Below are 26,875 nucleotides of genomic sequence, written 5' to 3' on the forward strand. Positions count from 1 at the left end.
TGTTGGTACCAATACAAAGTGATATCAGCTCAATTTCACAAAAAAAACACACGGTATCACCTCTCGCAGATTGCTCAACAGAAACAGAGGCTAACCTGGGAATGTGTTATCATGTCCAGAACTTTGTCATAGAAATCTGTCCGTCAACGTGTTACTTGTTCCCCGTATCAGTGCCATTCTCTGTCCAGGAGCCGCAGCTGTGCAGGCCCTCCCACACGACCCAATCTCACTGGAACCCAATCCTGGCATCCATATATTTCACTGGCGCTCAAGGTGCAGTTGAAAATCCTTGACTTCCTACTTGTTTAACCTGCGGCGATTTGCCAGTTATGTGCAGGACTAACCACACCAGCAGCAAAAGCATCAGCAAACTGCAAAATAATTTCTTCAACGGCATTAGCAGGTGGCTCATTTGGATCAGTGCCGCGCACCAGGTCCCGCAGCATCTTCGTCCTTCAAACCGGATTGCCTTCTGGACTCATATGTCCCCCTAAGCCCCTGTTCCAGGACCCAGTGTCTTCGAAGATACTGTCCCACTTTCCAGCTACAGAAAAGGAAGGAAACAGCAACAGCAGGCTCCACAGCCGCTCAATGACACCCCCACCACAGGCCCAGGAGTAACCCCCGACAAAGCCCAACACCCCTGAGGGGTCCCCCACTCCCATGAGGGGTTCCTCCCCACCCCTCTCCCCAACCCTGAGCACTGGGGTATGCCGGAAAATGGAAATGGCAACTCACCGTCTCAGTTCCCCACAGCAGCCATTGCACCAGCTTTACATAAAAAAAAGAGTGCTAAATGAGTCAATTAGATAGCAAACTGATTCTCAACAGGTGTGAATCTCGATTTTCACCTTTGCTGCTATTTAACTGCCGAGCCCAGATCCATGCCAGGTACAACGCGGTGGTTAAATTGCATCCTATGTGTTAATTTATTAATTTATTAATTCATAAATCTTCTCTCAACAGCTTTCTCAAATTGTCCTCCCATCTTCAAAAACTTGTGTACATTCACTCCCAAGTCTGTCTGATCCTCCAAACCATTTTGCAATTGTACTTGCTGCTGCTGCTTCTGCTGCTTGTTTAGTTACCCCTACCTGGACATCTGCTGTAATTGTATATTATGCCCCTCTGTCCTGCAGCATCCTCCCATATCTACTGTGGCTAATCTACAAGTGACATTGTCATCCAACTATCCCTGGATGGGCTGTACCATTTCAGTTATACATCCTCTCCTCATTCTTTGTATCTTTGAGAACAACACTCTAAATACATTTCAAGTTTTCAAACTCGGTCCTCTTGTTTTTCAAAACATGTAGAGAAAATCTGGCAAATGAAAGGGCTCAGAACTGGAGGACAATATACCGTCCAAACAGTTGTATTAATGATATGTAAATTCTGCAAACTGTACACGCTTCAGACACCCATGTTTTGACTCACAGGCTGACAGCACTGATCAGCCCAGGATTATGAGAGGTGCTCAGTCTCCAGATAATCTCTTTAATGAAAGCATTAAAAGACACAGCGAACATTTCAGTTGACAAATTTAATCGTATTATTGTGAATTATGTTATGTTTTTTAAAACTGTTCAACGATTTTGTTTTTTAAAAAAGTTAGAGCACCCAATTTATTTTTTCCAATTAAGGGGCAATTTAGCGTGGCCAATCCACCTAGCCTGCACATCTTTGGGTTCTGTGGGCAAAGCCCACGCAGACACGGGGAGAATGTGCAAACTCCACACAGACAGTGACCCAGATCCGGGATCAAACCTGGCATGATTTTGTTTTTTGAGGAAAAATGGGAAAAGGAAAAGCTTTCTGAATGAAGAATTTATGGGAACCCATTGGTCAGATCACATCATCACAGGTTGTCATTATAGATTAGCAGCCATTGTGTGTCATATAATGTGACACTTCTAACACTCAGTCTATTAAAGCACCAGTTACAGGATTAATGAGTATGGCAGGCACTGAAGTGTTTACCCACTCTCATTTAATAGATTGTTGATCTCATATGGTGGCGACACAGGGGAGTCATTGGCAAGTTGTATTCCCACTCAACTATTGACAACCATACTTTCTTCCCTGGCACCAACATTCGCTAACATTGTTAATGGGTCTCCCTTCTTGGATTCAGTTTCCCCCTCCTACAAATCTGCCATCATCACCCCTCTCCTGAAAAGCCAAGCCTTGACCTCACCATCCTTGAAAACTATCATCCAATTTCCAGCCTCTCTTTTGCATCCAAAATTTGTATCCTCATTTTCCAAACTCCATGTTTTGAATCCCACCTATCAGGTCTCTGTTGCTGCTTTGGTACTGAAATGCATTTTTTATCAAAGTCACAAACGACATCCAATGTAATTGTCACAAAGGTAAACCATCTCTTCTTGTCCATGTCAACCTGTCTGCAGCCTTTGACCACACCATTGTTCTTCAACACCTCTCCATTCTTGTCCAGCTGGATGGGCCTGCACATCACCTGGCTCTGTTCTTATCTATCTAATCATAGCCAAAGAATCGCAATAAATGACTTCTCTTCCACTCTTGTAAAGGTACCTCCATGGTACCTGAGTATCTACCCATGGCTCCCTCTGATCTACGTGCTGCTTCTCATTGGCATCATCCAAAAATACAATACCAGTTTCCACCTCAGCACCACGTTTCTCTATCCCGTCATTTTTTACTTCAAGACTGCTTGTCATTCATCCAGTTCTCAATGAGCAGAAATTTCCTCCAATTAAATATTGGGAGGACTGTTACTCTCAGTCCCTGTCATAGATTCTGCTCCCTAACTCGTGACTCCATCCCTCGCACAGGCTGAGACTGAAGCTGTTGCAACCTCATGTCATATTTGACACCAAGATGGGAATTCCACATTTCAGTGTAGTCACTAAAACTGCTTATTTCCAGCTAACATCGCTCAACTCCAACCCTGCCACAGATCATCGCTGTTGACACCTTCAGCTATCCCTCTATTACCTCTAGACTTAACTCCTTGGTGACCTCCCACACCCTACATTAGAAGTTATCCAGAACTCGCTGGTGCTCGCTGACCCATGCTGGCTCCCAGTTAAGCAACATCTCACTTTTAAAATTCACTCTGAAGATGAGTCATACAGACTGGAAACATTAACTCTGTTTCTTTCTCCATAGATACTGCTAAACCTGCTGAGTGTTTCCAGCATTTTTGTTTTTTCAGATTTCCAGAATCTGCAGTATTTTATTTTCATTTAAAATCTACATTAATCCCTCCATGGTCTGGTCCCTCCCTATCTCTGTCATTTCCTATGGCCCTAAAACTCTCCAAGATATCTGTGGTCCGCTAACTCTGGCCTCTTGTGTATCCGTGATTTCAATCACTTCATCATTGGAAGCCATGCCTTCAGTTGCCTGGGCCCCAGGCTCTGCTATTCCCATTACAGACATGTCCATTATTCGACCTTGCTTCCTCCTTTTAAGAAACTCCTTCAAGCCTACCCCTTTGTACAATCTTTAGCCCGGGCCTCAAAATGGTCCTCACCTGGAGCTCTGGATCACAATTCAGACAAAATCCTACAAAACCACTCCCAACTATTTGGACATAAATTTGGTAAAACCTCCCAAACAGGAATCAAACACAGCAATAATGCAATTTAAGCTGCACTCTGTGAAATAGTCGCAAGATATCTTCCACTTGGATCCATACCTGCACTAAACAGGCTGCTGTGCAGTGAACGTTGTGGTGGTGTGGCTGTGAAAAATACCGAATGACCATCATGGGCTACAGCCTGGAGGAAATTATTGAATGCCTATAGTGCAGAAGGAGGCCATTCGACCATCGAGTCTGCACCGACCCACCAAAAGGGCACCCTACCTGGGCCCACTCCCTCGCCTATCCACATATCCTCCAGACACTAAGGGGCAATTTTACCATGGCCAATCCAACTAAACTGCACATCTTTGGACTGTGGGAGGAAACCAAAACACCCGAGGAAACCCACGTAGACACAGGGAGAATGTAGAAGCTCCACACAGCCAGTCACCCAATCCTTGAATTGAACCCAGGTCCCTGGCACTGTGAGGCAGCAGTGCTAACCACTGTGCCACCATACAATGTAAATTTAAAAGCATTCAATCATAGGTTTGATTTGGTTGCTAGCTGTATGTTGAATATAAAAACAGAAGAATTTGGAGCAAATGTAGACCATCCAGCCTCTTGAAACTGCTCCACCAATCAATATGCACATGGCTAGGGCCAGCATGGTGGCACAGTGGATTAGCTCTGTTGCCTCATGGTGCCGAGGCCCCAGGTTTGATCCTGGCTCTGGGTCACTGTCTGTGTGGTTTGCACATTCACCCCGTGTTTGTGTAGGTTTCGCCCCTACAACCCAAAGATGTGCAGGTTAGGTGGATTGGCCACGCTAAATTGCTCCTTGATTGGGAAAAATGAATTGGGTACTCTAAATTTATATTTTTTTTAAATATGCACATGGCTGGTCTTGGAGCTCAAATCTACTTTCCTACCAAATCCGTTGATTCCCCTCAAGCTCAAAAATCTAACCATTATGCACTTGAATCAGCCATGGTTTCATTGATAGCATGCTTGCCTCCAAATCAAAAGGTTGATGAGTTCAAGACCCACTCAGGTTTTAAAAAAATGTTTATTACTCCACTGCAGAACTGTGAGAATGTTATAAAGTCAGAGGTGTTAAAACTGAGGCCCTGTGTCCTCGCAGGTACATGTGAAGGATCCTATTTTGAAGAAGTTAAAGGAATTATTCCCCAGGCCTTTTATCTATCCTTCAGTCAGCATCATTTAAAAAAACTATTGGTCATTTTCTGAAAAGGGGTCCGAAGTATAGTCTGGTCTCTCAAATTCATTCTAATTTGGGCTAAGGTATTACAAAATGGTGCTAATGAAACCCAAAGTAACCAGGCAATATGGAACAGTGACAACTTTTGTGGTTGGAAATAAATTGGCTAAAATCACTGGTTTTGCAGTGAATTGACATTGAACCCCACCTGCACCAATCTATTGCAAACATTAGAACGCCTTGTATATCCATAACTACTATGGTCAATGGTTAGGCAAGGTGGAGTAGTACTGAGAGGGATACTGCATTAATGGAGTTGAGACTTCAAAACAGAGGCCTGTCTTAATCTCCTGATAGTGTAGGTGGATGTTAAGGACCCCATTCCATGGAGAGAGAAGTAAGTTCTCTGGGTATCCAGTCCAACACTCACCCTTCAAATCAATGTCACCAAGAACAGAGTAAGTTCTCCTTCAGTGATCCCTCTATGTGAAAATTAGCTATTTTACATGGCAATACAATATAATCTATAGTATTGAGGGTTGATTAATGCAAGTCATTTTTTATCAATGCAAGTCCTTTTAAAAATTATTTTCCTAGAGGGACATGTGATACGAGGGCGGGAGAGGTTGTGTTGTTGACACTTCACCTTTCAATCCTGGTGTACATTTCACAAACGTCTTTTCTTGGTTTACGTGGCTTGTGCTATGTCCCGAGAAAAAGCCGGCATAGAATGCTTCAATTGGGCAGCACGGTAGCATAGCGGTTAGCACAGTTGCTTCACAGCTCCAGGGTCCCAGGTTCGATTCCCGGCTTGGGTCACTGTCTGTGCAGAGTCTGCACGTTCTCCCTGTGTGGGTTTCCTCCGGATGCTCTAGTTTTCTCCCACAGTCCAAAGATGTGCAGGTTAGATGGATTGGCCATGCTAAATTTCCCTTAGTGTCCAAAATTGCCCTTAGTGTTGGGTGGGGTTACTGGGATAGGATGGAGGTGTGGGCTTGGGTAGGGTGCTCTTTCCAAGAGCTGGTGCACACTCGATGGGCCAAATGGCCTCCTTCTGCACTGTAAAAATTCTATGACTCCTTGTTTGTTCATGACAGCTGGAATGGGCTGGGGTGGGGCCCTGCCTTAAGTGGTGCAGTTGTTTTTGAGCAGGTTCCTGCCCTGACGGTGAGGTGTGCATTGACAGATGATGGCTGCCAATAAAGTATTGTTCTGGCTGAAAATCGTGCCTCTGTGGTACAGTTCGATGGGGCTCAATTCCAAGAGTTGCAGGGTGTTTTTATGGAGGTGACAAGGAGGTTCTTGCAATAGAGAGATCACTGTCCATGGTGTGTGCCCGCCTCTACTCTGTCAAGACCCTGCTGCATGGTTGGTCGTCCATCCTGACGGATTCAGGAGAGAGAAGGGGACTGAGAGGGATCTCCCACTGGGCCCAGTCTTCGAAGTGAAGTGATGGAAGAGTTCCCGACTGAGTTCGAGAAGTGGGTGACATGTTTCAGGAGTCTTTATTTGGAGGTTGGGCATATAAACGTGGAAAATAGAAGCAGGCGGCGGCCATTTGGCCCTTCGAATCTGCTCTGCCATTCATTATGATCAGCAAGTTCAATACCCTGATCCTGCCTTCCCCCCCAAATACTTTGATCCCTTTAGCCAAATCTAATTTCTTCTTGAAATTACACAACGTTTTGGCCTCAACTACTTTCTGTGGTAACAAATTCCAGATTCACCACTTTCTGGGTGAAGAAATTTCTCCTCACCTCAGTACTTGGATTACCCCTTACCCTCAAACTATGATCCCTAGTTCTGGATTCCCCCACCATTGGGAACATTCTTTCTGAATCTACCCTGTCTAATCCTGTTAGAATGTTGTAAGTTTCTAAGAGATCTCCTCTCACTCTTCTAAACTCCGATGAATATAATCCTAACGGATTTAGTCTCTCCTCATATGACAGTCCTGCCATCCCAGGAATCAGCCTGGTAAACCTTTGCTGCACTCCCCCCACAATAAGAACATCCTTCCTCAGATAAGGACACCAAAACTTTACATTTGCTTATATGCAGCAGTGGTAGAGTTTGCTGACATGTTATTTTTATGGCCATTTAATTTACTGATGCTGCAACAAACATACCCCAGATCAAGCAGCTTTCAAGATTGCCATAAGCAGGGATAGTGGAGTAGGTGTGTTCAGGGATAACTCAACTTATTCATGAATGTAATTTGATTATATTTTATCATTCATAATTATTATAACACAATTGAGTGTTGCATTCAGTTCTGGGTTCTGCACTTTAGGAAAGATGTCAAGGCATTGGAAAGAGTGCAGAAAAGATTCACAAGAATGGGTCTGGGGATGAGGAAGTTCAGCTATGAAGATAGATTGGACAAGTTTGGACTGTTCTTGCAGAAGGCTGAGAATAGAGGTGTTCAAAATCATGCGGGATCTGGACAGAGTAGGTTGAAGAAGTTGTTCCCATGTGAAAGGATCGAGAATGAAAGGGCATAAATTTAAAGTATTTGGCAAAAGAAGCAAAAACAATATGAGAAAAAAAGTTTTCACACAGTGAGTGGTTAAGGTTTGCAATACACTGCCTGTAAATGAGGCGGGGGTGGGTTCAGTTGAAGCATTAAACAGAAGTCGACTGTTACTTGTAAAGGAAGAATGTGCAGTGCTGGGTTCCAGGGAGAAGGAGGGGGAATTAGAACAAATTAATTGCTTCATCGGAGAGCCAGTGTAGACTTGATGGGCTGAATGGCCTCCTTCTGCACTGTAATAATTCTGTCTCACTGGCTTGGGTTGAGGCTGGTTCCCCTTCTATTTAACTTTGCACTGTTTCTGAGGGTGAGGTTCTTCCAAAGCTGAGGGTTGCAACAAAAGTTGCAGAATATAGGATGCTTAGCAGTTAGGGCAGATTATGAGATGAATTTCTTTTTGTAAAAGCAAGCAGTCATTTGGCAATTGTATCCACAAAAGCAGCTAGAACATATGGCTATGGCATTGTTTTTTTCCCAGATGGTCTCATTATGAATGCACAGTTAAATCCAGGAATGACAAACTCATTCAGCTCAGCAGTCAATTGCATGCAGAGGGGCATTTGATTGACATCTTTACTATCTTGTAATAAGTTATTCATTCTTTAATTTTGGTATCTCAATGCCTGTATTTACTTAACAAGAGGTGTGAAGGTCACATAGCTTTTTGTTATGAGGGACAATGTTGTTCAAAGGAAATGCTGATTGTTTTTTGGTACCCCACTCAGGATGAGGGGTTTTGCCTTGGTTCATGGCTCTTCTGAGAAGCCATGAACCACGTCTCCCTAAAGAATGGGCCTGTCAGAATTGGGGTGGGGGCAGGGGTCTGAAATGCATACGAATGCAATGGAGCCAACAAGGATAGGAGTGCTTATGTGGGCTGACTATCCATACCTTTACCCCACATTGGCAAAAATAGCTGAAAACACGAATGGAGCAGGAACACCAGAATTATGAACCGTCTCCCGACTTGATCCAAGCTTTTGATTCAAATCCACCTGGTATGATCTCCTTTCAGCTAGCTCACTGGCATTTGTCTACCCCCAGCTGGCTATCTGAATTTTATTTGCACTTTATTGAGCAGAGGGGGTTCTGAAACGTAGTGACATCTGAACAGAGTGGCTTAATTGGGAATTTGGAGACCGGGGAAATTCGGAAAAAGGGGTGGGGGGAGGAGGACGTAGTATATAAAATCCAACTATACAAATGACTGAGGACTACAGATAATAAAAATTAAGTTACAGCTACAGGAGCTGGTGCAAGGCAGCAGCAGGGCATAACACAGCCCGCCTCATTCAAAGTTATGGCAGGGGAGCTCAGTCCTGCGTTTTGCAGTGTGTGGGAATTCGCAGATGCTCCTTGCAATCTGGATGATCAATTTACAGAAAATGCCACTGGTTTGACCAACTTGAGCTCTGGGTTTCAAAATTTGAGCGTTGTTTGCAGGTTCAGCAGTGTATCCGCGAGGCTGAGAGATTTGTGGATTATACATTTTTAGATGTAGTTACCCCGCAGCTTAAGGAAGTGCAGTCAGAGAGGGAATGGGTGAGCATCCGGTAACCTTCCATCAGAAGAAGGGAGACAAACAAAAAGTTAGAAAAGCTCCAGAGTGCATCTCATTCAACTACCATTTTTCTCTGTTGGAAAACAGTGAGAGTGATGGTTCCTCTGTAGAGTGCAGCCAGAGCCAGGTTCACGGCACCGTGGGTGGCTCAGCTCCATGGTGGGGGAGGAGTATGAATGGAAGAGCAATAACGCGAGGAGATTCAATACTGAAGGGTGCAGGCAGACATTTCTGCTGCCGCAGACGCGACTCCAGGATGGTGTGTTGTCTCCCTGGTGCCAGTGTCAGGGATGTCACTGATGGGGAGGACGAACAGACAGAGGTCATAATTCACATACATACCAACGACATAGTAGGTAGAAAGAGAGCTGAGGTCCTGCAGCAAGAATTTAGGAAGCTAGGTTGCAGATTGAAAAGCAGGACCTCAAAGGTTGCAATCTCTGCATTACACCCAGTACCATGTGCTAGTGAGTATGGGAATGGGAGGACAAAGCAGCTCAATGTGTGGCTGAAGCGATGGTGGAGGGAGGGCTTTAGGGTCCTGAATCATTGGGTTTGTTTTTGGGGAAAGTGGGCCTTGTCAAAGTTGGACGGGTTGCACTTAAACTGGAATGGGACTAACATCCTTGCTGGGAGTTTTGCTAGTGCTTTGTTTGGGGTGGGGGGGGTTGGTTTAAACTAATTTGGCAGGGGGTGGAAGTACATTGGGGAGTGATTCACAGCCAAAAACAAAAGAAAAACCAAGTCAGAGAGTTTATGGACAACTTAAGGCACAAGGGAGTAGTATGGCAAGGTTGGATGACATTTATTTTAATGCAAGGCATCTTGAGTGTAAGATAGATGAGTTGTGGGTGTTGATTAACACATGGGAATATGATATTATTGCTATCACAGGGACATGGTTGAAGGGACAGGACTGGCAGCTCAATATTCTGGGATATCGAATCTTCGGGGGGGCTGGGGGTTGGGCTGTAAAAGAGGAGGTTCTGTCGAAATACTGATCGAGGAGTCAATTACTGCAGTAAGGAGAGAAGTTACCTCAGAGGTTTCCTCAAGTTAGGCCACCTGCGTAGAACTTAGAAACAGAAAGGGAGCAATTACGTTGCAGCTCATATACGATAGGCCCCCCAAACAGTTAGGGAGAGATAGAGGGGCAGATATGTAAGCAAATCTCTGAAAAATTTAATAATAGGGTAATAACAGTAGTGGATTTCAACTTTCCCAATATTAACAGGCATAGTCAAAGTGTGAAAGGCTCAGATGGGGAGGAATTTAAAAAATGCATCCAGGAGAGCTTTTTATGCCATTATGGAGAAAGACGGACTCGGTACTGGACCTAGTTTGAGGGAATGAAGCTGGGCAAGTGGTAGAAATGTCAGTGGGGGAGTATTCTGTGGATAGTGACCATAACTCAGTAGGATTTAAGGTAGTTATGAAAAGGGACAAAGATGGACTTGAAATAAAGGTTCTGAATTGGGGATGGGGGGCAATTTTAATAGGATAAAACTGGATCCGGCAAAAGTCGACTGGCCACAGCTATCTGAAGGAAAAGCTACATCAGAGCAGTGGGCTTCATTGAAAAAGGAAATGGAGAACACAGAGCTGACATGTTCCTGTAAAAGTGAAGGGTGGGAGCAGCAAGTCCAGAGAACCCTCGATGTCAAGGGTTGGATAAGGAAAAAAGGGGGGCTTAAGGCAGATAGTGGGCTCAAAACAGCAGACGCCCTCGAGGAGTATAGAATGTGCAGGGGGTTACTTAAAAAATAAATTAAGTGATCGAAGAGGCATCATGAAAAAACACCAGCAGGTAAAATGAAGGAAAATCCAAAGGTGTTTTATAAAGTATATTAAGGGCAAGAGAATGACCAGGGGAAAAGTAGGCCCCATTATATTTAGAAGAATGAGAGGTAATCTGATTGATATGAACGATTCTTGATAGGGTGGATGCGGAGAGGATTTCCTCTCAATTGCAAATCAAGAACGAGGGGACAATTTCAAAATAAAGGATCTCCCATTGACAATGGAGATGAGGAGTATATTTTCTCTCAAGAGGGTTGTTAATCTTTGGAACTCTATAGCCAGAGAGCAGTGGAGGATTGGTCATTGAATATATTCAAGGTTGAGATGGACAGCGTTTTGATTTATAACAGATCGACAATTATAGGATAGGCAGGAAAGATGAGACCACAATAGATCAGCCCTGATCTTATTGAAGAGTAGAACAGGCTAGAAGGGCTAAATGTTAGTCTGATTTCTTATGTATTCCCCAGAACTAGATGCAGGTCTGCTTTGTTCTTCAGGACTGGAGACATACTGATCGAGAATGCTGTCTGGTAAATGCACTCTTAAGACATTCAAACCCCATATCCTGTGTAAACACACAAAATGGTATACGTTTATTTAAACTTCACAAGGAAATAACAGGATTAACTTGCTTCTGCAGCAAACAAAACATTAGAACAGTTTTTTTTTTCCCAAGTTCTGCAAGAATGAACATTATAATGCAAATCACAAGCGAGTACAATGGAGTTTTAGCCAAGAACCTCATGAGCATGGTCTTCAACTAGGATGGAGATATTCTTCACATCAGCACACCAAGCATCTAGCCGCTCCTTCATGGCTGATACCTGAAAGGTTAAAAAGATAGTCACACATTCATGTAGTTCATCTAACCAGAAATCAGTGCCAGAACAACACTGCCTCATGTGGGCATTCATTCACAAGATAGAACATAGAACAGTACAGCACAGAACAGGCCCTTCGGCCCTCAATGTTGTGCCGAGCAATGATCACCCTACTCAAACCCACGTATCCACCCTATACCCGTAACCCAACAACCCTCCCTTAACCTTACTTTTTAGGACACTACGGGCAATTTAGCATGGCCAATCCACCTAACCCGCACATCTTTGGACTGTGGGAGGAAACCGGAGCACCCGGAGGAAACCCACGCACACACGGGGAGGACGTGCAGACTCCGCACAGACAGTGACCCAGCCGGGAATCGAACCTGGGACCCTGGAGCTGTGAAGCATTTATGCTAACCACCATGCTACCGTGCTGATATATGGAGATGTGTTTGGACACACTGAATAACTCCCCCCACCTGCCCAAAGGCTATGGTTTCTTAGATTCATTGTAAATATACAATCACTGCTGCTAGTTGGGGCTAGGAGGCAATCAGGATAAAGTCAGATTGTGTCAGAAATATCTATGCTAAGCTTTTGTTTTTATTCATGGGATGTGGGCATCGCTGGCAAGGCCAGCACTTATTGCCCATCCCTAATTGCCCTTCAACTGAATGACATGTAAAGGTCAACCACATTGCTGTTGGTCTGAAGTCACACGTAGGCCAGACCAGGCAAGGACGGCAGATTTCCTTCCCTAAAAGGACATTAGTGAACCAGATAGGTTTTTACGATAATCGGGGATAGTTTCATGGTCATCATTAGACCTTTAATTCCAGATTTTTAACTAGAAAGGGCTTTAGTGAATCCTCAACAAGAACCAAACCACAATTCTCATTTTAAGCTCAAGATTGTCTGAAACATTGATACAAGTGACTAGGTTCAAGTTATATGCAACAAAAACCCCTTTAGATTACAAGCTGAAATGTTGCAACAACCAATGAGCCATCAGTACAATAATTATTGAATTTTTTCTGTAAAATATGCCTCATGAAATAGAAATTCTAGTCTGTCGTATGTGCAGTTAAAATGAAAGATCCTATGCTTACATAGCCGAACATCCTCAGGCTGTCACTAGGAATGCTTCACATATAATGGATTATTTGGGAACTGCTGTAAGTACGGTCATGTAGGAAACAGAGGTCAGTAGGGGTGAAATGCCAGCCAAGGTAAATGCATTGCATCCATCTAAACAGGGCGCTTTAGTTTAACATCTCTTCCTTGGTGCTGCATTGAGGGAGTCAGCCTGGATTATGTGCTGGAGTGTTTGCATTCAAGACTTTCTGATTCAGAAACAAGAACCAGTGAACAAAAGCCGATTCCTACAGGTTGAGTCTTCTTTTTGTTGCCACATGTGTTGAGCTATCAGGCAGCCCTACAGAAAATAGCAATCTCCACTCGAGTTAGAAAGCTCAAACTGGTGCGGCTACATTTAACAGACAAGTTCATCTGACCCAGTTCCACAATTAATAAATGCGACTGACTTTGGGGATCACAAGTTGATTTCTGTAGTTTAAAAAAAAAGTAATTGCCCTTTGAGGAACAGAACACAGCATGAAGATGTATCGCAGGCAGGGGGTAATAGCCAGTGAATAAATCCTTTCCATTCAGTACTATGCTTGATTACTTGGGATTAACACTTTTAATTAAGGCAGTGGACAGACATAGGAACAAAAGTGTCCCATTCATGTGCTCAAGCCCAATTAGATCATGGCTGATCTGAACCTTAATGCCATTTTGCTGCCTTTGCTCCATATCCCTGGTCACCCTCACTTAAAATAATCTATCCAGCTCAGTTTCATTTGGTCAAGCTATCCAGGGCTTTTAAGGGAAAATGTGTTCCTAATGCTCACTACTGTGTGGGGAAAAAGTGCTTCCTAATTTGAGACCTTCAATTTCAAAACATAACAAGTATGTCCACAGGTTACAAAACTGAAGTAGCTATCTGATGGGTTTTACCTGTTGCAGGTCCATGACTCGTGGCTGAACCCAGGTCATGTGAACTTTATGGTCCACCTCATCAATACTCCCTTTCACCAGGCCCACAGATAGTGCTTTCATCACCAGCATTTCAACCTGATAGGACAGAACACGGAATAATCATAGCATATATAGTGCAGGAGGCCATGCAGCCCACACCTCCACCCTATCCACAAAACCCAGTATCCCCACCTAACCTTTTTGAACACCAAGGACAATTTAGAATGGCCAATCCACCTAACCTACACATCTTTGGACTATGGAAGGAAACTGGAGCACCCGGAAGACCTTGACCCAAGCCGGGAATCAAACCTGGGACCCTGGAACTGTGAAGCAACAATGGTAACCACTGTGCTAACTTGCCGCCCTAAAATAGTGCAGGAATCTATTCACATTTGGAAGAAAATAGATTTATCAGTGACAGGCAGCATGGTTTTGTGCAGGGAAGGTCATGTCGTACAAACCTAACAGAATTCTTTGAGGAAGTGACAAAGTTAATTGATGAGGGAAGGGCTGTAGATGTCATATACATGGACGTAAGGCGTTTGATAAAGTTTCCCATGGCAGGTTGATGGAAAAAGTGAAGTCATATGGGGTTCAGGGTGTACTAGCTAGATGGATAAAGAACTGGCTGGGCAACAGGAGACAGAGAGTAGTGGTGGAAGGGAGTGTCTCAAAATGGAGAAAGGTGACTAGTGGTGTTCCACAGGGATCCGTGCTCGGACCACTGTCGTTCTGGACGAAGGTATAGGTGGTCTGATTAGCAAGTCTGCAGATGATACTAAGATTGGTGGAGTTGCAGATAGCGAGGAGGACTGTCAGAGAATACAGCAAAATTTAGATAGATTGGAGAGTTGGGCAGAGAAACGGCAGATGGTGTTCAATTCAGGCAAATGCGAGGTGATGCATTTTGGAAGATCTAATTCAAGAGCGGACTATATGGTCAATGGAAGAGTCCTGGGGAAAATTGATGTACAGAGAGATCTGGGAGATCAGGCCCATTGTACCCTGAAGGTGGCAACGCAGGTCGATAGAATAGTCAAGAAGGCATACAGCATGCTTGCCTTCGTCGGACAGGGTATTGAGTACAAGAGTCGGCAGGTCATGTTACAGTTGTATAGGACTTTGGTTAGGCCACATTTGGAATACTGCATGCAGTTCTGGTCGCCACATTACTAGAAGGATGTGGATGCTTTAGAGAGGGTGCAGAGGAGATTCACCAGGATGTTGCCTGGTATGGAGGGTGCTAGCTATGAAGAAAGGTTGAGTAGATTAGGATTGTATTAGTTGGAAAGATGGAGGTTGAGGGAGGACCTGATTGAGGTCTACAAAATTATGAGAGGTATGGACAGGGTGGATAGCAACAAGCTTTTCCCAAGAGTGGGAGTGTCAATTACAAGGGGTCACGATTTCAAGGTGAGAGGGGGAAAGTTTAAGGGAGATGTGCGTGGAAAGTTTTTTAACGCAGAGGGTGGTTGGTGCCTGGAACGCTTTGCCAGCGGAGGTGGTAGAGGCGGGCACGATAGCATCATTTAAGATGCATCTAGACAGATATATGAACGGGCGGGGAACAGAGGGAAATAGATCCTTGGAAAATAGGTGACAGGTTTAGATAAAGGATCTGGATCGGCGCAGGCTGGGAGGGCCGAAGGGCCTGTTCCTGTGCTGTAAATTTCTTTGTTCTTGAATTACCTCACGTCAGCCAGCTTAATAAATCCCACCCTCATATGCCACTTGCCAATAGCAACCTCCCTGGAATGGCACCTTGTCTATTAGAACATGCCTGAAGGTGGGTCTGTGGGCCAGTAGCTGACAAACCCATTGCACTGAGCTCAGTGTTCAACCGAAGTCAAGAGCAAAGTAATCCTCCTGTGTATGCTCACAGCAGATATCAGCAGTGACATGGCCTAATACCAGTCCCATTAACCTAGTCGCTGTTTCGGCTACGAATCCAAAGGAAGTGAAATGTGAAAAGACACAAATACAAAATAAAAGCAAAAATGCAGAGTTCAATTCTAGTTGGTGGATCAGTTCTCTCCTGGATACCACTTCAGAAATATGCTGATCAAACATAGAAGCACTAGAGGCAAATAGTAATGACAGAGTTGGGCAAAATTTCTGACCTTTTAGTTATGAACCGTTATTTAGTAGAGCAATAATTCATCAACCACTATGTAGTAGTAACCTCGGCTTTTAAAAGAGGCTTAACGTACACTTTGTGCAAGCCCTCACACCGCCAACAAGGTGAGGAAATGGAAGTTGAAAGATTTAATATCCCAGATCATTCATATGCTAACAAAGTTATAAATTTCAAATCTAGAGAGAGGGGAAATGTTGAAGCTCTGTGAAATGGGTGGCGAGCCCTACTGTGGCCGGATGGGGGCAGCAGGCCATTACCACAAAGAAAAAACTCCCTGAGAGAACCTATTTAAAGACATAGCCACAAACTCACCTCATTGACAGATACTTTGGCCTGGTGGGATATTTCCTGGAAGGTCATCTGCCGGTGGTTTGCCGGTCTTGTAAACACCATCTCAGAAATATAAAAAACTTCAATAAAAACAACAGAATGAAAGCCAACAAAAACTCACTGATTAGACACAATGTTAGTAATGTGCACTTCAAGCTGCAGGGAGATGGGTTTTACAGGTAGGTGGTGACTACCGGCACACACATTATACACCTGTCCAATTTTCCTTTCTACTGAAAGACAGCATGCACAAGAGAGATCTACAATCAGCACTTCTGCTTATATTGCACTTTGGGTGGGAGACGACTGAATTCTGCACATCTGAAATAGAAATAAAAAATATTGGAAATACTCAGCAGTCTGGCAGCCTCTGTGTAGAGAGAAGAACAGAGTTAACGTTTCAGATTGATGACCGAACTGACAAAATGTCACTGCCTTAAAATGTTAACTTTATTTATCTCCCCACAGATGTTGTCAGATCTGCTGAGCATTTCCTTTAACTTTCTGTTGCACAATACAGCAAGAGATCAACCACAATCGTGAGGCTTGGAGTGGGGCCGGGACACAAACCACAGGTTGTGTGAATCCTTTGTAACTAGTTACAGGTATGATTGGTTGCTATCGAGGTTCCAGCTTTTGGTTACTATCGAGGTTCCAAACTTTTAATCGCCTTTGGTTTTTTTTCTCTAGAACTGTGACAATCACATCTGTAATTGCACCATACACAGCAGTGTAAGGAACCCGTGAACTTACTGCAGCGATATTTAGCTGCACCGAACTGGTGACCTTACTGATCAATATTGTATATCAAGTTTCCAATCTTTCTCAGCTCTCCAAAGAACCAGACTGAAAGATTGGCCCATAACATTGCAACATTTTTCTGGGACTTTTTTATATTATCTGTAGCATTTTTTATTATCTGGTACTGAACCAAGTGCACAAAAACATTATGAGAAAGAAAGGAGGAATGGGCGAAAGAGTCCATTGAGCTTGCTTCTCTATTCAATGTTATGATTAAGCTTCGACATCAACTTCTCCTGCCTACCCTAACCTCACATCCTTAGTTTGGTTGGTTTCTATTCCAGATACAGAGGTTCCTTCTTCAAGTGATCTTCCCTGAATGAAGTGTGAAAGTTAACTGCCTATTATTCTAAGCTTGGCTCTCTCTGTTGTCTTCTATTCAGATTAGTGGCTTGAGACAGCAACAAATCTTTTAACAGCTAACACAGCAGTTGTAACATTCCTGGCTTCACAACTTGTTGAAACCTCATTGGGCTCTTTTGTTTTAATAAAATGGCACAAACCTTTACCAGGAATCATACTGCTGGTCCCTTGTTTACAAGAAACAGCACAGTAGGGCTCTGTCAATCTTACTTGGCACAGTGCCGGGAGATGGTGGGGGTGGAGGGGGAGAGGGGGAGAGAGAGAGAGAGAACTGGCAGACACGTTAGCCCAATCTCACTCATATATCTCCTAGTGGCCAGTTTGAGTTTGGCACAGGTGTTAATATGGAATAAGGAACCTTACAATAGAGAGGACACTTAACTGTAACTAATTTAGTGTTATGAAGTGCAATGATGTGTCATCAATAAAATCTATCGTTTTTCTGAGCTTTCAAAATTAATTTTCAGGATATGGGCATTGGGGACATGTGCCAGCATTAATTACCCTTTCCCTAGCTGCCTTCAGTAGCAGTTTGATATGATATCAATTACGTATGCTCGTCTGCAGTCACAGACGTCATTTGGCAAGAATAAGTGAGCTTGTTACGCTTTCCGTGACAATTTAACCACTTTTACTGATGCTGCATTGTAAATACTTGATTCAAATTTTCAAACTGTTGTGCTGGAGTATTAGCTCAGGTCTCTGGATTACTAGTCCAGTGACATTTCAGCACATCAAATTGCAGTAACGAGACTGGCAGGAAAGGGAACACTTTTCGACAAGGCTCATTTTATAGAATTTAGTGCAGAAGGAGGCCATTCGGCCCATCGAGTCTGCTCCAGCTCTTGGAAAGAGCCCACACCCACCCAGACCTCCACCCTATTCCCATAACCCAGTAACCCCACCCAACAATAAGGGCAATTTTGGACACTAAGGGCAATTTAGCATGGCCAAGCCACCTAACCTCCACATCTTTGGACTGTGGAAGGAAACCGGAGCAGACTCCGCACAGACAGTGACCCAAGCCGGGAATCGAACCTGGGACCCTGGAGCTGTGAAGCAATTGTGCTAACCACTATGCTACTGTGCTGCCCCTTTCAGGACATTCTATCTAAATTCAGGAGTGACAATCCTAGGAAATGCTTACTTCAGATTACCTTCTTAATTTACTACTGTAACATGATCATAGCAACTCTGTAACTGCAGAATTTACCTCCATCAGACAGAGCAGCTGGAGTTTTGCTTTCAGTCGATGCTCATTATTGGCCAGGTCAGACTGTCAGAGAACGAAAGATGAATTAGTGCTTTTGTCCCTATTACAGTGAGAACTGTCCCAGGCTATGGCTATGCTGGAGCAGTTCTATCACTATATTTTTGCACACAACTGTTAAACATTCTGCTTTAACTTAATTAATGAAAGGGGAAACAGCTGTTCCCACACTTGGCAGTTTGTTATGAACATCACCCTTGGGCTCTCACCCACGCAGTGCCCACCTGAGCAGTTTGAATTAACCTATATCGGGCAGAACAGTTTTAGTTTCTCTTTCTGTCGCTGCTTGAACAATTACTGCAGCAGTTACACAGTTTCCACATTAGCAAGTTATTTGACTGACAACCAACACAGCACAATCATTTTGCACATGGCTCGCGAGAAAAAGATCTAGTTACCAAGGTCATCTTCATACTTTAATTTCATTGAAAAATACACACACAATAGAATATTTGACCTACATCCTGTCCACTAGTTTCATCCCAATAACAGAGCGAGCCATTAGCTCAGTGCTACCATTCTCACCCAAGTCATAGGAGCAGAATTAGGCCACTTGGCCCATCGAGCCTGCTCCACCATTCAACCATGGCTGATATTTTCTCATCCCCATTTTCCTGCCTTCTCCCCATGACCCCTGATCCCCTTATTAATCAAGAACCTATCTATCTCTGTCTTAAAGACACTCAGTGAATTGGCCTCCACAGTCTTCTGTGGCAAAGAATTCCACAGATTCACCACCCTCTGGCTTAAAAAAATTCCTCCAGATCTCTGTTTTAAAGGATCGCCCCTTTAATCTAGATCAGGGGTGGGCAAACTTTTCCGTGCAAGGGCCACATTCAGAAATTCACAATGGGCCGCATAGTATATTAAGTAAAATAATTACTTCACCCGGTTATGATTCTGGGCGCCTCATATAGAACATAGAACAGTACAGCACAGAACAGGCCCTTCGGCCCTCGACGTTGTGCCGAGCAATGATCACCCTACTCAAGTCAACGTATCCACCCTATACCAGTAAGTAACCCAACAGCCCCCCCCCCCCATTAACCTTAAAAAAAAATGTGTAAAAAAAAAAAAAAAAGTTTTTGAAAAATTTTTTTTTTTTTTTTAAATGACTTGGTGGGCCGCAAAAATACCAAAAATACCGCATGCGGCCCGCGGGCCGTAGTTTGCCCACCCCTGATCTAGATGGTGTCCTCTGGTTCTAGTTTTTCCTACAAGTGGAAACATCCTCTCCACGTCCACTCTATCCAGGCCTTGCTGTATCTTGTACGTTTCAATAAGATCCCCTCTCATCCTTCTAAACTCCAACGAGTACAGACCCAGAGTCCTCAAATGTTCCTCATACGACAAGTTCTTCATTCCAGGGATCATTCTTGTGAACCTCCTCTGGACCCTTTCCAAGGCCAGCACATCCTTCCTTAGATATGGGCCCAGCCTCCCCGGACAGGCGCCGGAATGTGGCGACTAGGGGCTTTTCACAGTAACTTCATTGAAGCCTACTCGTGACAATAAGCGATTTTCATTTCATTTCAAAACTGCTCACAATACTCCAAATGGGGTGTCCCCAGAGCCTTATACAGCCTCAGAAATACATCCCTGGTCTTGTATTCTACCCTCTTGACATGAATGCTAACATTGCATTTGCCCTCTGAACTGCCGACTAAACCTGCACATTGACCTTAAGAAAATCGTGACCAAGGACTTCTAAGTCCCTTTGTGCCTCTGCTTTCCGAAGCATTTCCCCATTTAGAAAATAGTCGATGCCTAGATTCCTCCTACCAAAGTGCATAACCTCACACTTTTCCACATTGTATTTCATTTGTCACTTCCCCACTCTCCTAGCTTGTCCAAGTCCTTCTGCAGCCCCCTGGCTTCCTCAATACTACCTTCCCCTCTACAGATCTTTGTATCATCTGCAAACCGAGCAACAGTGCCTTCAGTCTCTTCTTACAGATCATTAATGTATATTGTAAAACGTTGTGCTCCCAGCACAGACCCCTGAGGCACATCACTAGCCACCGGCTGCCACCCTGAAAAATCTTTGCCTTCTGCCAGTCAGCCAATCCTCTATCCATGCCAGGATCTTACCCTAACACCATGGGCTAACACCATGGGCTCTTAACTTATTTAAGTCTCCTATGCGGCACCTTATCAAAGGCCTTCTGGAAATCTAAATAAATCACGTCCACTGGTTCTCCATTGCCTAACTTGCTTATTGCCTCCTCAAAGAACTCTAACAGATTTGTTAGACATGACCTCCCTTTGACAAAGCTGTGCTGACTCAGTTCTATTTTACCATGCACTTCCAAGTGCTTCGCGATCTCATCTTTAATAACAGACTCCAATGACCGAAGTCAGGCTAACCGGCCTATAATTTCCTGTCTTCTGCCTCCCTCCCTTCTTAAATAGTGGTATTACATTGGCCACCTTCCAGTCCTCTGGGACCCCTCCTGCCTCCAGTGATTCCTGAAAGATCACTAATGCCTCCACAATTTCCTCAGCTATCTCTTTTAGGATCCTGGGGTGTAGTCCATCCGGTCCAGATGACTTATCCACCTTCAGACCTCTCAGTTTCCCCAGAACCTTCTCCTTAGTAATGGTCACTGCACTCACCTCTGCCCCCTGGTTCTCCTGGAGCTCTTGCATCCCACAGGTGTCTTCCACCGTGAAGACAGATGCAAAGTAACTATTCATTTCTTTGTTTCCTATTATTACTTCTCCAGCCACATTTTCTAGTGGTCCAATGTCTGTTTTTGCCTCTCTCTTACCTTTTATATATTGAATAAGTCTCTCCCTATCTTCCTTTATATTACTAGCTAGCTTGCACTCGTACTTCATCTTCTCCCCCCTTATTGTTTTTTTAGTTGTCCTCTGCTCACTTTTAAAGACTTCCCAATCCTCTGGTTTCCCACTAACCCTCGCCACTTTGTATGCTTTTTCCTTAGCCTTTATGCTGTCCTTGACATCTCTCATCAGCCACGGATGCCTTGTCCTCCCCTTAGCATGTTTCCTCCTCCTTGGGATGAATTTCTGTTGTGCCTCCCTAATAACCCCAAAAACTCGTGCCATTGCTGTTCCACTGTCTTCCCTGCTAAGCTCCTTCTCCAAAGCACAGTTATGTGAAGGGGAAGGTCGCGTCTCACTAACTTGAGTATTTTTCGAGGAGGTCACAAAGATGATTGATGCAGGTAGGGCAACGGATGTTGTCTATAGGGACTTCAGTAAAAAAAAAATGCACTCCAGATAATCCCAGAGAGTGAAGATTGGTTGTGAAGTCTAGATTGCCATCCAGTGGGGATACTGATGGTGGATGTGGGTAGAATCCCAACAGCCCACCCTCATTGGGTGTGGGTTGTTGGAGCACAAATTTGTCTTTTTTTTGTACTGAAATGCTGCTTTGGACTGCAGTAGAGTTTGGTGACTGAGGGAGTCTAAGGGAATCTAAAGTCTCACCCCTCATTAATTTAGTAATTAGCTAAAAATTGCCATTTGGGTTGGAAGAAGGTGAATTTTAGGCCAGCTTGAAAACAGGCTCAGCTTGCAGCTGCAGCTAGTTAATTAGATAACTAGCTTAAACAGGTTCTCAGAAGCTAGATTCAGAGAGTATAATGTTGCCTTTTCTGTGGCTGTGCTGTTACTATGGCAATCAGTGAGGTTGCCCTTCTTTCAATTGATATCTATATTCTAATGCTCAGAATCACCAGGTATCAAATTATACCACCACAAGGTTCAACCGGCTATCGATAAAAGAGTCAAACACCAGTTAGTTAGTTCAAGGTCAAGTGTACTTTATTTACACACACAATTGATCATGCAACATACACTACCAGTTAACTACACCTATCGACTAAGACAACCTGTACTTAACTTCAGGCACACGGCTTAGGTCAGAGGAACAGTGCCCATTGTTCGATTCTTGATCTATCGAGTCTGGAGAAGCTAGCTGCTCAGCTAGGCTCATCCGTCTGGTAGCGAGCATTGAACTTGGACTTGCTTCTGGCAGTGCTGCGATTGGAGATGGTTAGTGCCGGGGTGCCAAGTCCAAAAGAGGACGAACACATGGTGGACTCTCTTCTTATGCTTGGGGGTTTTCTCGCTCTTTTGGGCGGTCCATCAGTTTGGACCCCACTAATTGGGTGATCCCTGGTCACTACGTTCGATTTCAAACCAATAAATGGGCGGGTGCCTGGATGGCTGGGCGTGTCCCAAGCGGTCACTGACCCTATTGTTTACACTTCCCTAGTACAGGGAGTGGCACCAAAATGTCTGGGACTGTACCGGTCACTCAAGTACCAGTCTTTTGTCTTGGTGGAGATGGGCCATCAAATGCTAATCGGTCCATCAAAATGCGAATTACAAAGAACAGTACAGAACAGGAACAGCCCTCAAGCCCATGCCGCCCGACTAAACTACAATCTTCTACACTTCCTGGGTCCGTGCCCGTCTATTCCCATCCTATTCATGTATTTATCAAGATGCCCCTTAAATGTCACTATCATCCCTGCTTCCACCACCTCCTCCAGCAGCGAGTTCCCGGCACCCACTACCCTCTGTGTAAAAAAACTTGCCTCGATACCTACTCTAAACATATGCCCCCTATAATTGACCCCTCTACCCTGGGGAAAAGCCACTCTGTCCATGACCCTCATAATTTTGTAGACCTCTATCAGGTCGCCCCTCAACCTCCGTCGTTCCAGTGAGAACAAACCGAGTTTATTCAACCGCTCCTCATAGCTAATGCAAAATTGGTCGGAGTTTCGATACCGTCTGGGTTCCTCACTTGCAAATACACATTTCAGGCTCTGAGCCTGCCTGAATCTTGCTCTGTCCATTTTACCCGCCATGCTTTGCAAGTTTCTCTGTTCCTGGTTGTAAGTGGCCACCCCAGATGGTTACAATAAAAGCAGGCCATCTCACAAAGAACAAAGAAAATTACAGCACAGGAACAGGCCCTTCGGCCCTTCCAGCCTGTGCCGATCCAGATCCTTTATCTAAACCTGTCGCCTATTTTCGAAGGATCTACTTCCCTCTGCTCCCCGCCCGTTCATATATCTGTCGAGATGCATCTTAAATGATACTATTGTGCCCACCTCGACCACCTCCGCTGGCAAAGCGTTTCAGGCACCCACCACCCTCTGCGTAAAAAACTTTGCACGCCCACCTCCCTTAAACTTTCCCCCTCTCACCTTGAAATCGTGACCCCTTGTAATTGACTCTTGGAAAAATCTTGTTGCTATCCACCCTGTCCATACCTCTCATAATTTTGTAGACCTCAATCATGTCCCCCCCCTCAACCTCCGTCTTTCCAATGAAAACAATCCTAATCTACTCAACCTTTCTTCATAGCTAGCACCCTCAATACCAGGCAACATCCTGGTGAACCTCCTCTGCACTCTTTCTAAAGCATCCACATCCGTCTGGTAATGTGGCGACCAGTACTGCACGCAGTATTCCAAATGTGGCCAAATCAAAGTCCTATACAATTGTAACATGACCTGCCGACTCTTGTACTCAATACCCCGTCCGATGAAGGCAAGCATGCTGTATGCCTTCTTGACTACTCTATCGACCTGCATTGCCACATTCAGGGTACACTGGACCTGAACTCCCAGATCTCTCTATACATCAATTTTCCCCAGGACTCTTCCATTGACCGTATAGTCCGCTCTTGAATTAGATCTTCCAAAATGCATCACCTCGCATTTGCCTGGATTGAACACCATCTGCCAATTCTCTGCCCAACTCTCCAATCTATCTAAATTTTGCTGTATTCTCTGAAAGTCCTCCTCGCTATCTGCAACTCCACCAATCTTAGTATCATCTGCAAACTTGCTCATCAGACCACCTATAACTTCGTCCAGATCATTTATGTATATCACAAACAACAGTGCTCCAAGCACGGATCCCTGTGGAACAACACTAGTCACCTTTTTCCATTTTGAGACACTCACTTCCACCACTACTCTGACTCCTGTTGCCCAGCCAGTTCTTTATCCATCTAGCTAGCACACCCTGAATCCCATACGACTTCACTTTTTCCTTCAACCTGCCATGGAAACTTCATCAAACGCCTTACTGAAGTCCATGTACATGACATCTACAGCCCTTCCCTCATCAATTAACTTTGTCACTTCCTCAAAGAATTCTATTAGGTTTGTAAGACATGACCTTCCCTGCACAAAACCATGCTGCCTGTCACTGATAAGTCTATTTTCTTCCAAATGTGAATAGATCCTATCCCTCAGTATCTTCTCCAACAGTTTGCCTACCACTGACGTCAAGCTCACAGGTCTATAATTCCCTGGATTATCCCTGCTACCCTTCTTAAACAAAGGGACAACATTAGCAATTCTCCAGTCTTCCAGGACCTCACCCGTGCTCAAGGATGCTAAAAAAGATATCCGTTAAGGCCCCAGCTATTTCGTCCCTCGCTTCCCTCAATAACCTCGGATAGATCCCATCCGGACCTGGGGACTTGTCCACCTTAATGCCTTTTAGAATACCCAAAACTTCCCCCTTCCTTATGCCGACTTGACCTAGAGTATTTAAATATCCATCCCTAGCCTCAACATCCGTCATGTCCCTCTCCTTGGTGAATACCGATACAAAGTACTCATTAAGAATCTCACCCATAAAGGCGTTTGCTGAGTCCCATTCAATTTTGGGGAAGTTAAAGTCCCAACAATATTACTGCACCCTTCCTATTTCTTAGCTCTACCCGTATTGCCTCAGTGCTCGAATTCTCCATCGTGTCCTCCTTAATCACAGCTGTGGTATAATCTCTGACCAGTAATGCAACTCCTCCACCCCTTTTACCTCCCTCGCTATCCCTCCTGAAGCATCTATACCCTGGGATATTCAGTTGCCAATCTTGCCCTTCCCTCAACCAAGTCTCAGTAATACCAATATCATATTCCCAGGTACTAATTCAAGCCCTAAGTTCATCTGCCTTACTTGCTACACTTCTCGCATTGAAATAAATGCACCTCAGACCACCTGTCCCTTTGCGTTCATCATCTCTTCCCTGTCTACTCTTCCCCTTAGTCACATTGAGTTTATTATCTAGTACCTTACTGGCTTGAGTTGCTGCCTCTTTACTGACCTCTAACTTCCTAATCTGGTTCCCATCCCCCTGCCACATTGGTTTAAAACCTCAACAGTTTTAGCAAAAACACCCCCGAGGATACTGGTTCCAGTCCTGCCCAGGTGTAGACCATCGATTTGTAATGGTCTCACCGCCCCCAGAAGCGGTTCCAATGTCCCAAAAATCTGAACCCCTCCCTCCTGCACCATCTCTCAAGCCACGTATTCATTCTGACTATTCTTGAATTTCTACTCTGACTGTCTCGTGCTGATTTGGTCTGTACTGGAGTACTGCTTTCGGCTGCAATAGAGTGCTTAAGTTGGAGTTTGGATCTGAGGGAGTTGTGTGTGGAGTGAATGAGGTGATCCTTTGAGTACGGTTAGTGATCCTCTGAATACTGCCAGTACAGTTGGGCAAGTATTTACTATTATTATCACTTATGGTCTTATGTAGTGGTTCATCGCTTGTAAGACTATATTCTCTGATAATGAGGGACAGGAAAGAAGGGCCATGGCGTAATTGATATTATTTGATATTAAGTATCTTCCCAAAAAATTTAAATTGAACTTAAAAGGGGTAAACCACGGCAGTAGAGTTCAAAGCCATGGTGTGCTCTTGCTGCTATCTGTGGGAAGCCGGGAACATTTCCTGTGCCCAAGGCCAGCATGTGTGCAGGAGTTGTCTCCACCCGCAGCTCTTGGAAGCCTGGGTTTCAGAGCTAAAGTGGCAGCTGGGGACACTTAAGTATCCGGCGACGTGGTCGACGTTTCAGTAGGGGACCAGTTCGGGAACAATGACCACAATTCAGTAAGCTTTCAGGTACTGATGGATAAAGATAAGTGTAATCCTCAGGTGAAGGTGCTAAATTGGGGGAAGGCTAAATACAATATTAGGCAGGAACTGAAGAATGTAGATTGGGGGCAGATGTTTGAGGGCAAATCAACATTTGGCATGTGAGAATCTTTCTAGTGTAAGTTGATGGGAATTCAGGATCCGCATGTTCCTATAAGAATGAAAGATAAGCATGGCAAGTTTCAGGAACCTTGGATAACGAGAGATATTGTCAAAAAGAAAAAGGAGGCATTTGTCAAGGCTAGGAGGCTGGGACACAAGTGTGGAATACAAGGAAATTAGAAAGAAACTTAAGCAAGGAGTCAAGACAGCCAAAAGGGGTCACAAAAAGTCATTGGCCAGCAGGATTAAGGAAAATCACAAGGCTTTTTATACATATATAAATGGCAAGAGGCTAGCCAGGGAAAGGGTTGGCCCACTCAAGGACAGGGGAGGGAATCGATGCGTGGAGCAAGAGGAAGTGGGCGAGGTATTAAAT

The 26,875-nt window shown here is 44.4% G+C and overlaps 1 protein-coding gene across 1 annotated transcript in view; it reads right to left on the bottom strand.

The window, feature by feature from the left end:
* Nucleotides 1–11,253: 11,253 nt before the first annotated feature.
* Nucleotides 11,254–26,875, bottom strand: part of LOC119978162 (26S proteasome non-ATPase regulatory subunit 13-like) — a 55,948-nt gene continuing 40,326 nt past the window's right edge. The window contains exons 9-12 of the mRNA XM_038819599.1: nt 18,402–18,464; nt 16,007–16,087; nt 13,534–13,650; nt 11,254–11,514 (exon numbers count right to left, since the gene is read on the bottom strand). Of these exons, the coding sequence (XP_038675527.1) occupies nt 11,419–11,514; nt 13,534–13,650; nt 16,007–16,087; nt 18,402–18,464 (357 nt within the window). The 3' untranslated portion in view covers nt 11,254–11,418. The remainder of the gene's footprint in view (nt 11,515–13,533; nt 13,651–16,006; nt 16,088–18,401; nt 18,465–26,875) is intronic.

This window comes from Scyliorhinus canicula, chromosome 15 (genome assembly GCF_902713615.1).
Source record: "Scyliorhinus canicula chromosome 15, sScyCan1.1, whole genome shotgun sequence".
Lineage (NCBI taxonomy): Eukaryota > Metazoa > Chordata > Chondrichthyes > Carcharhiniformes > Scyliorhinidae > Scyliorhinus > Scyliorhinus canicula.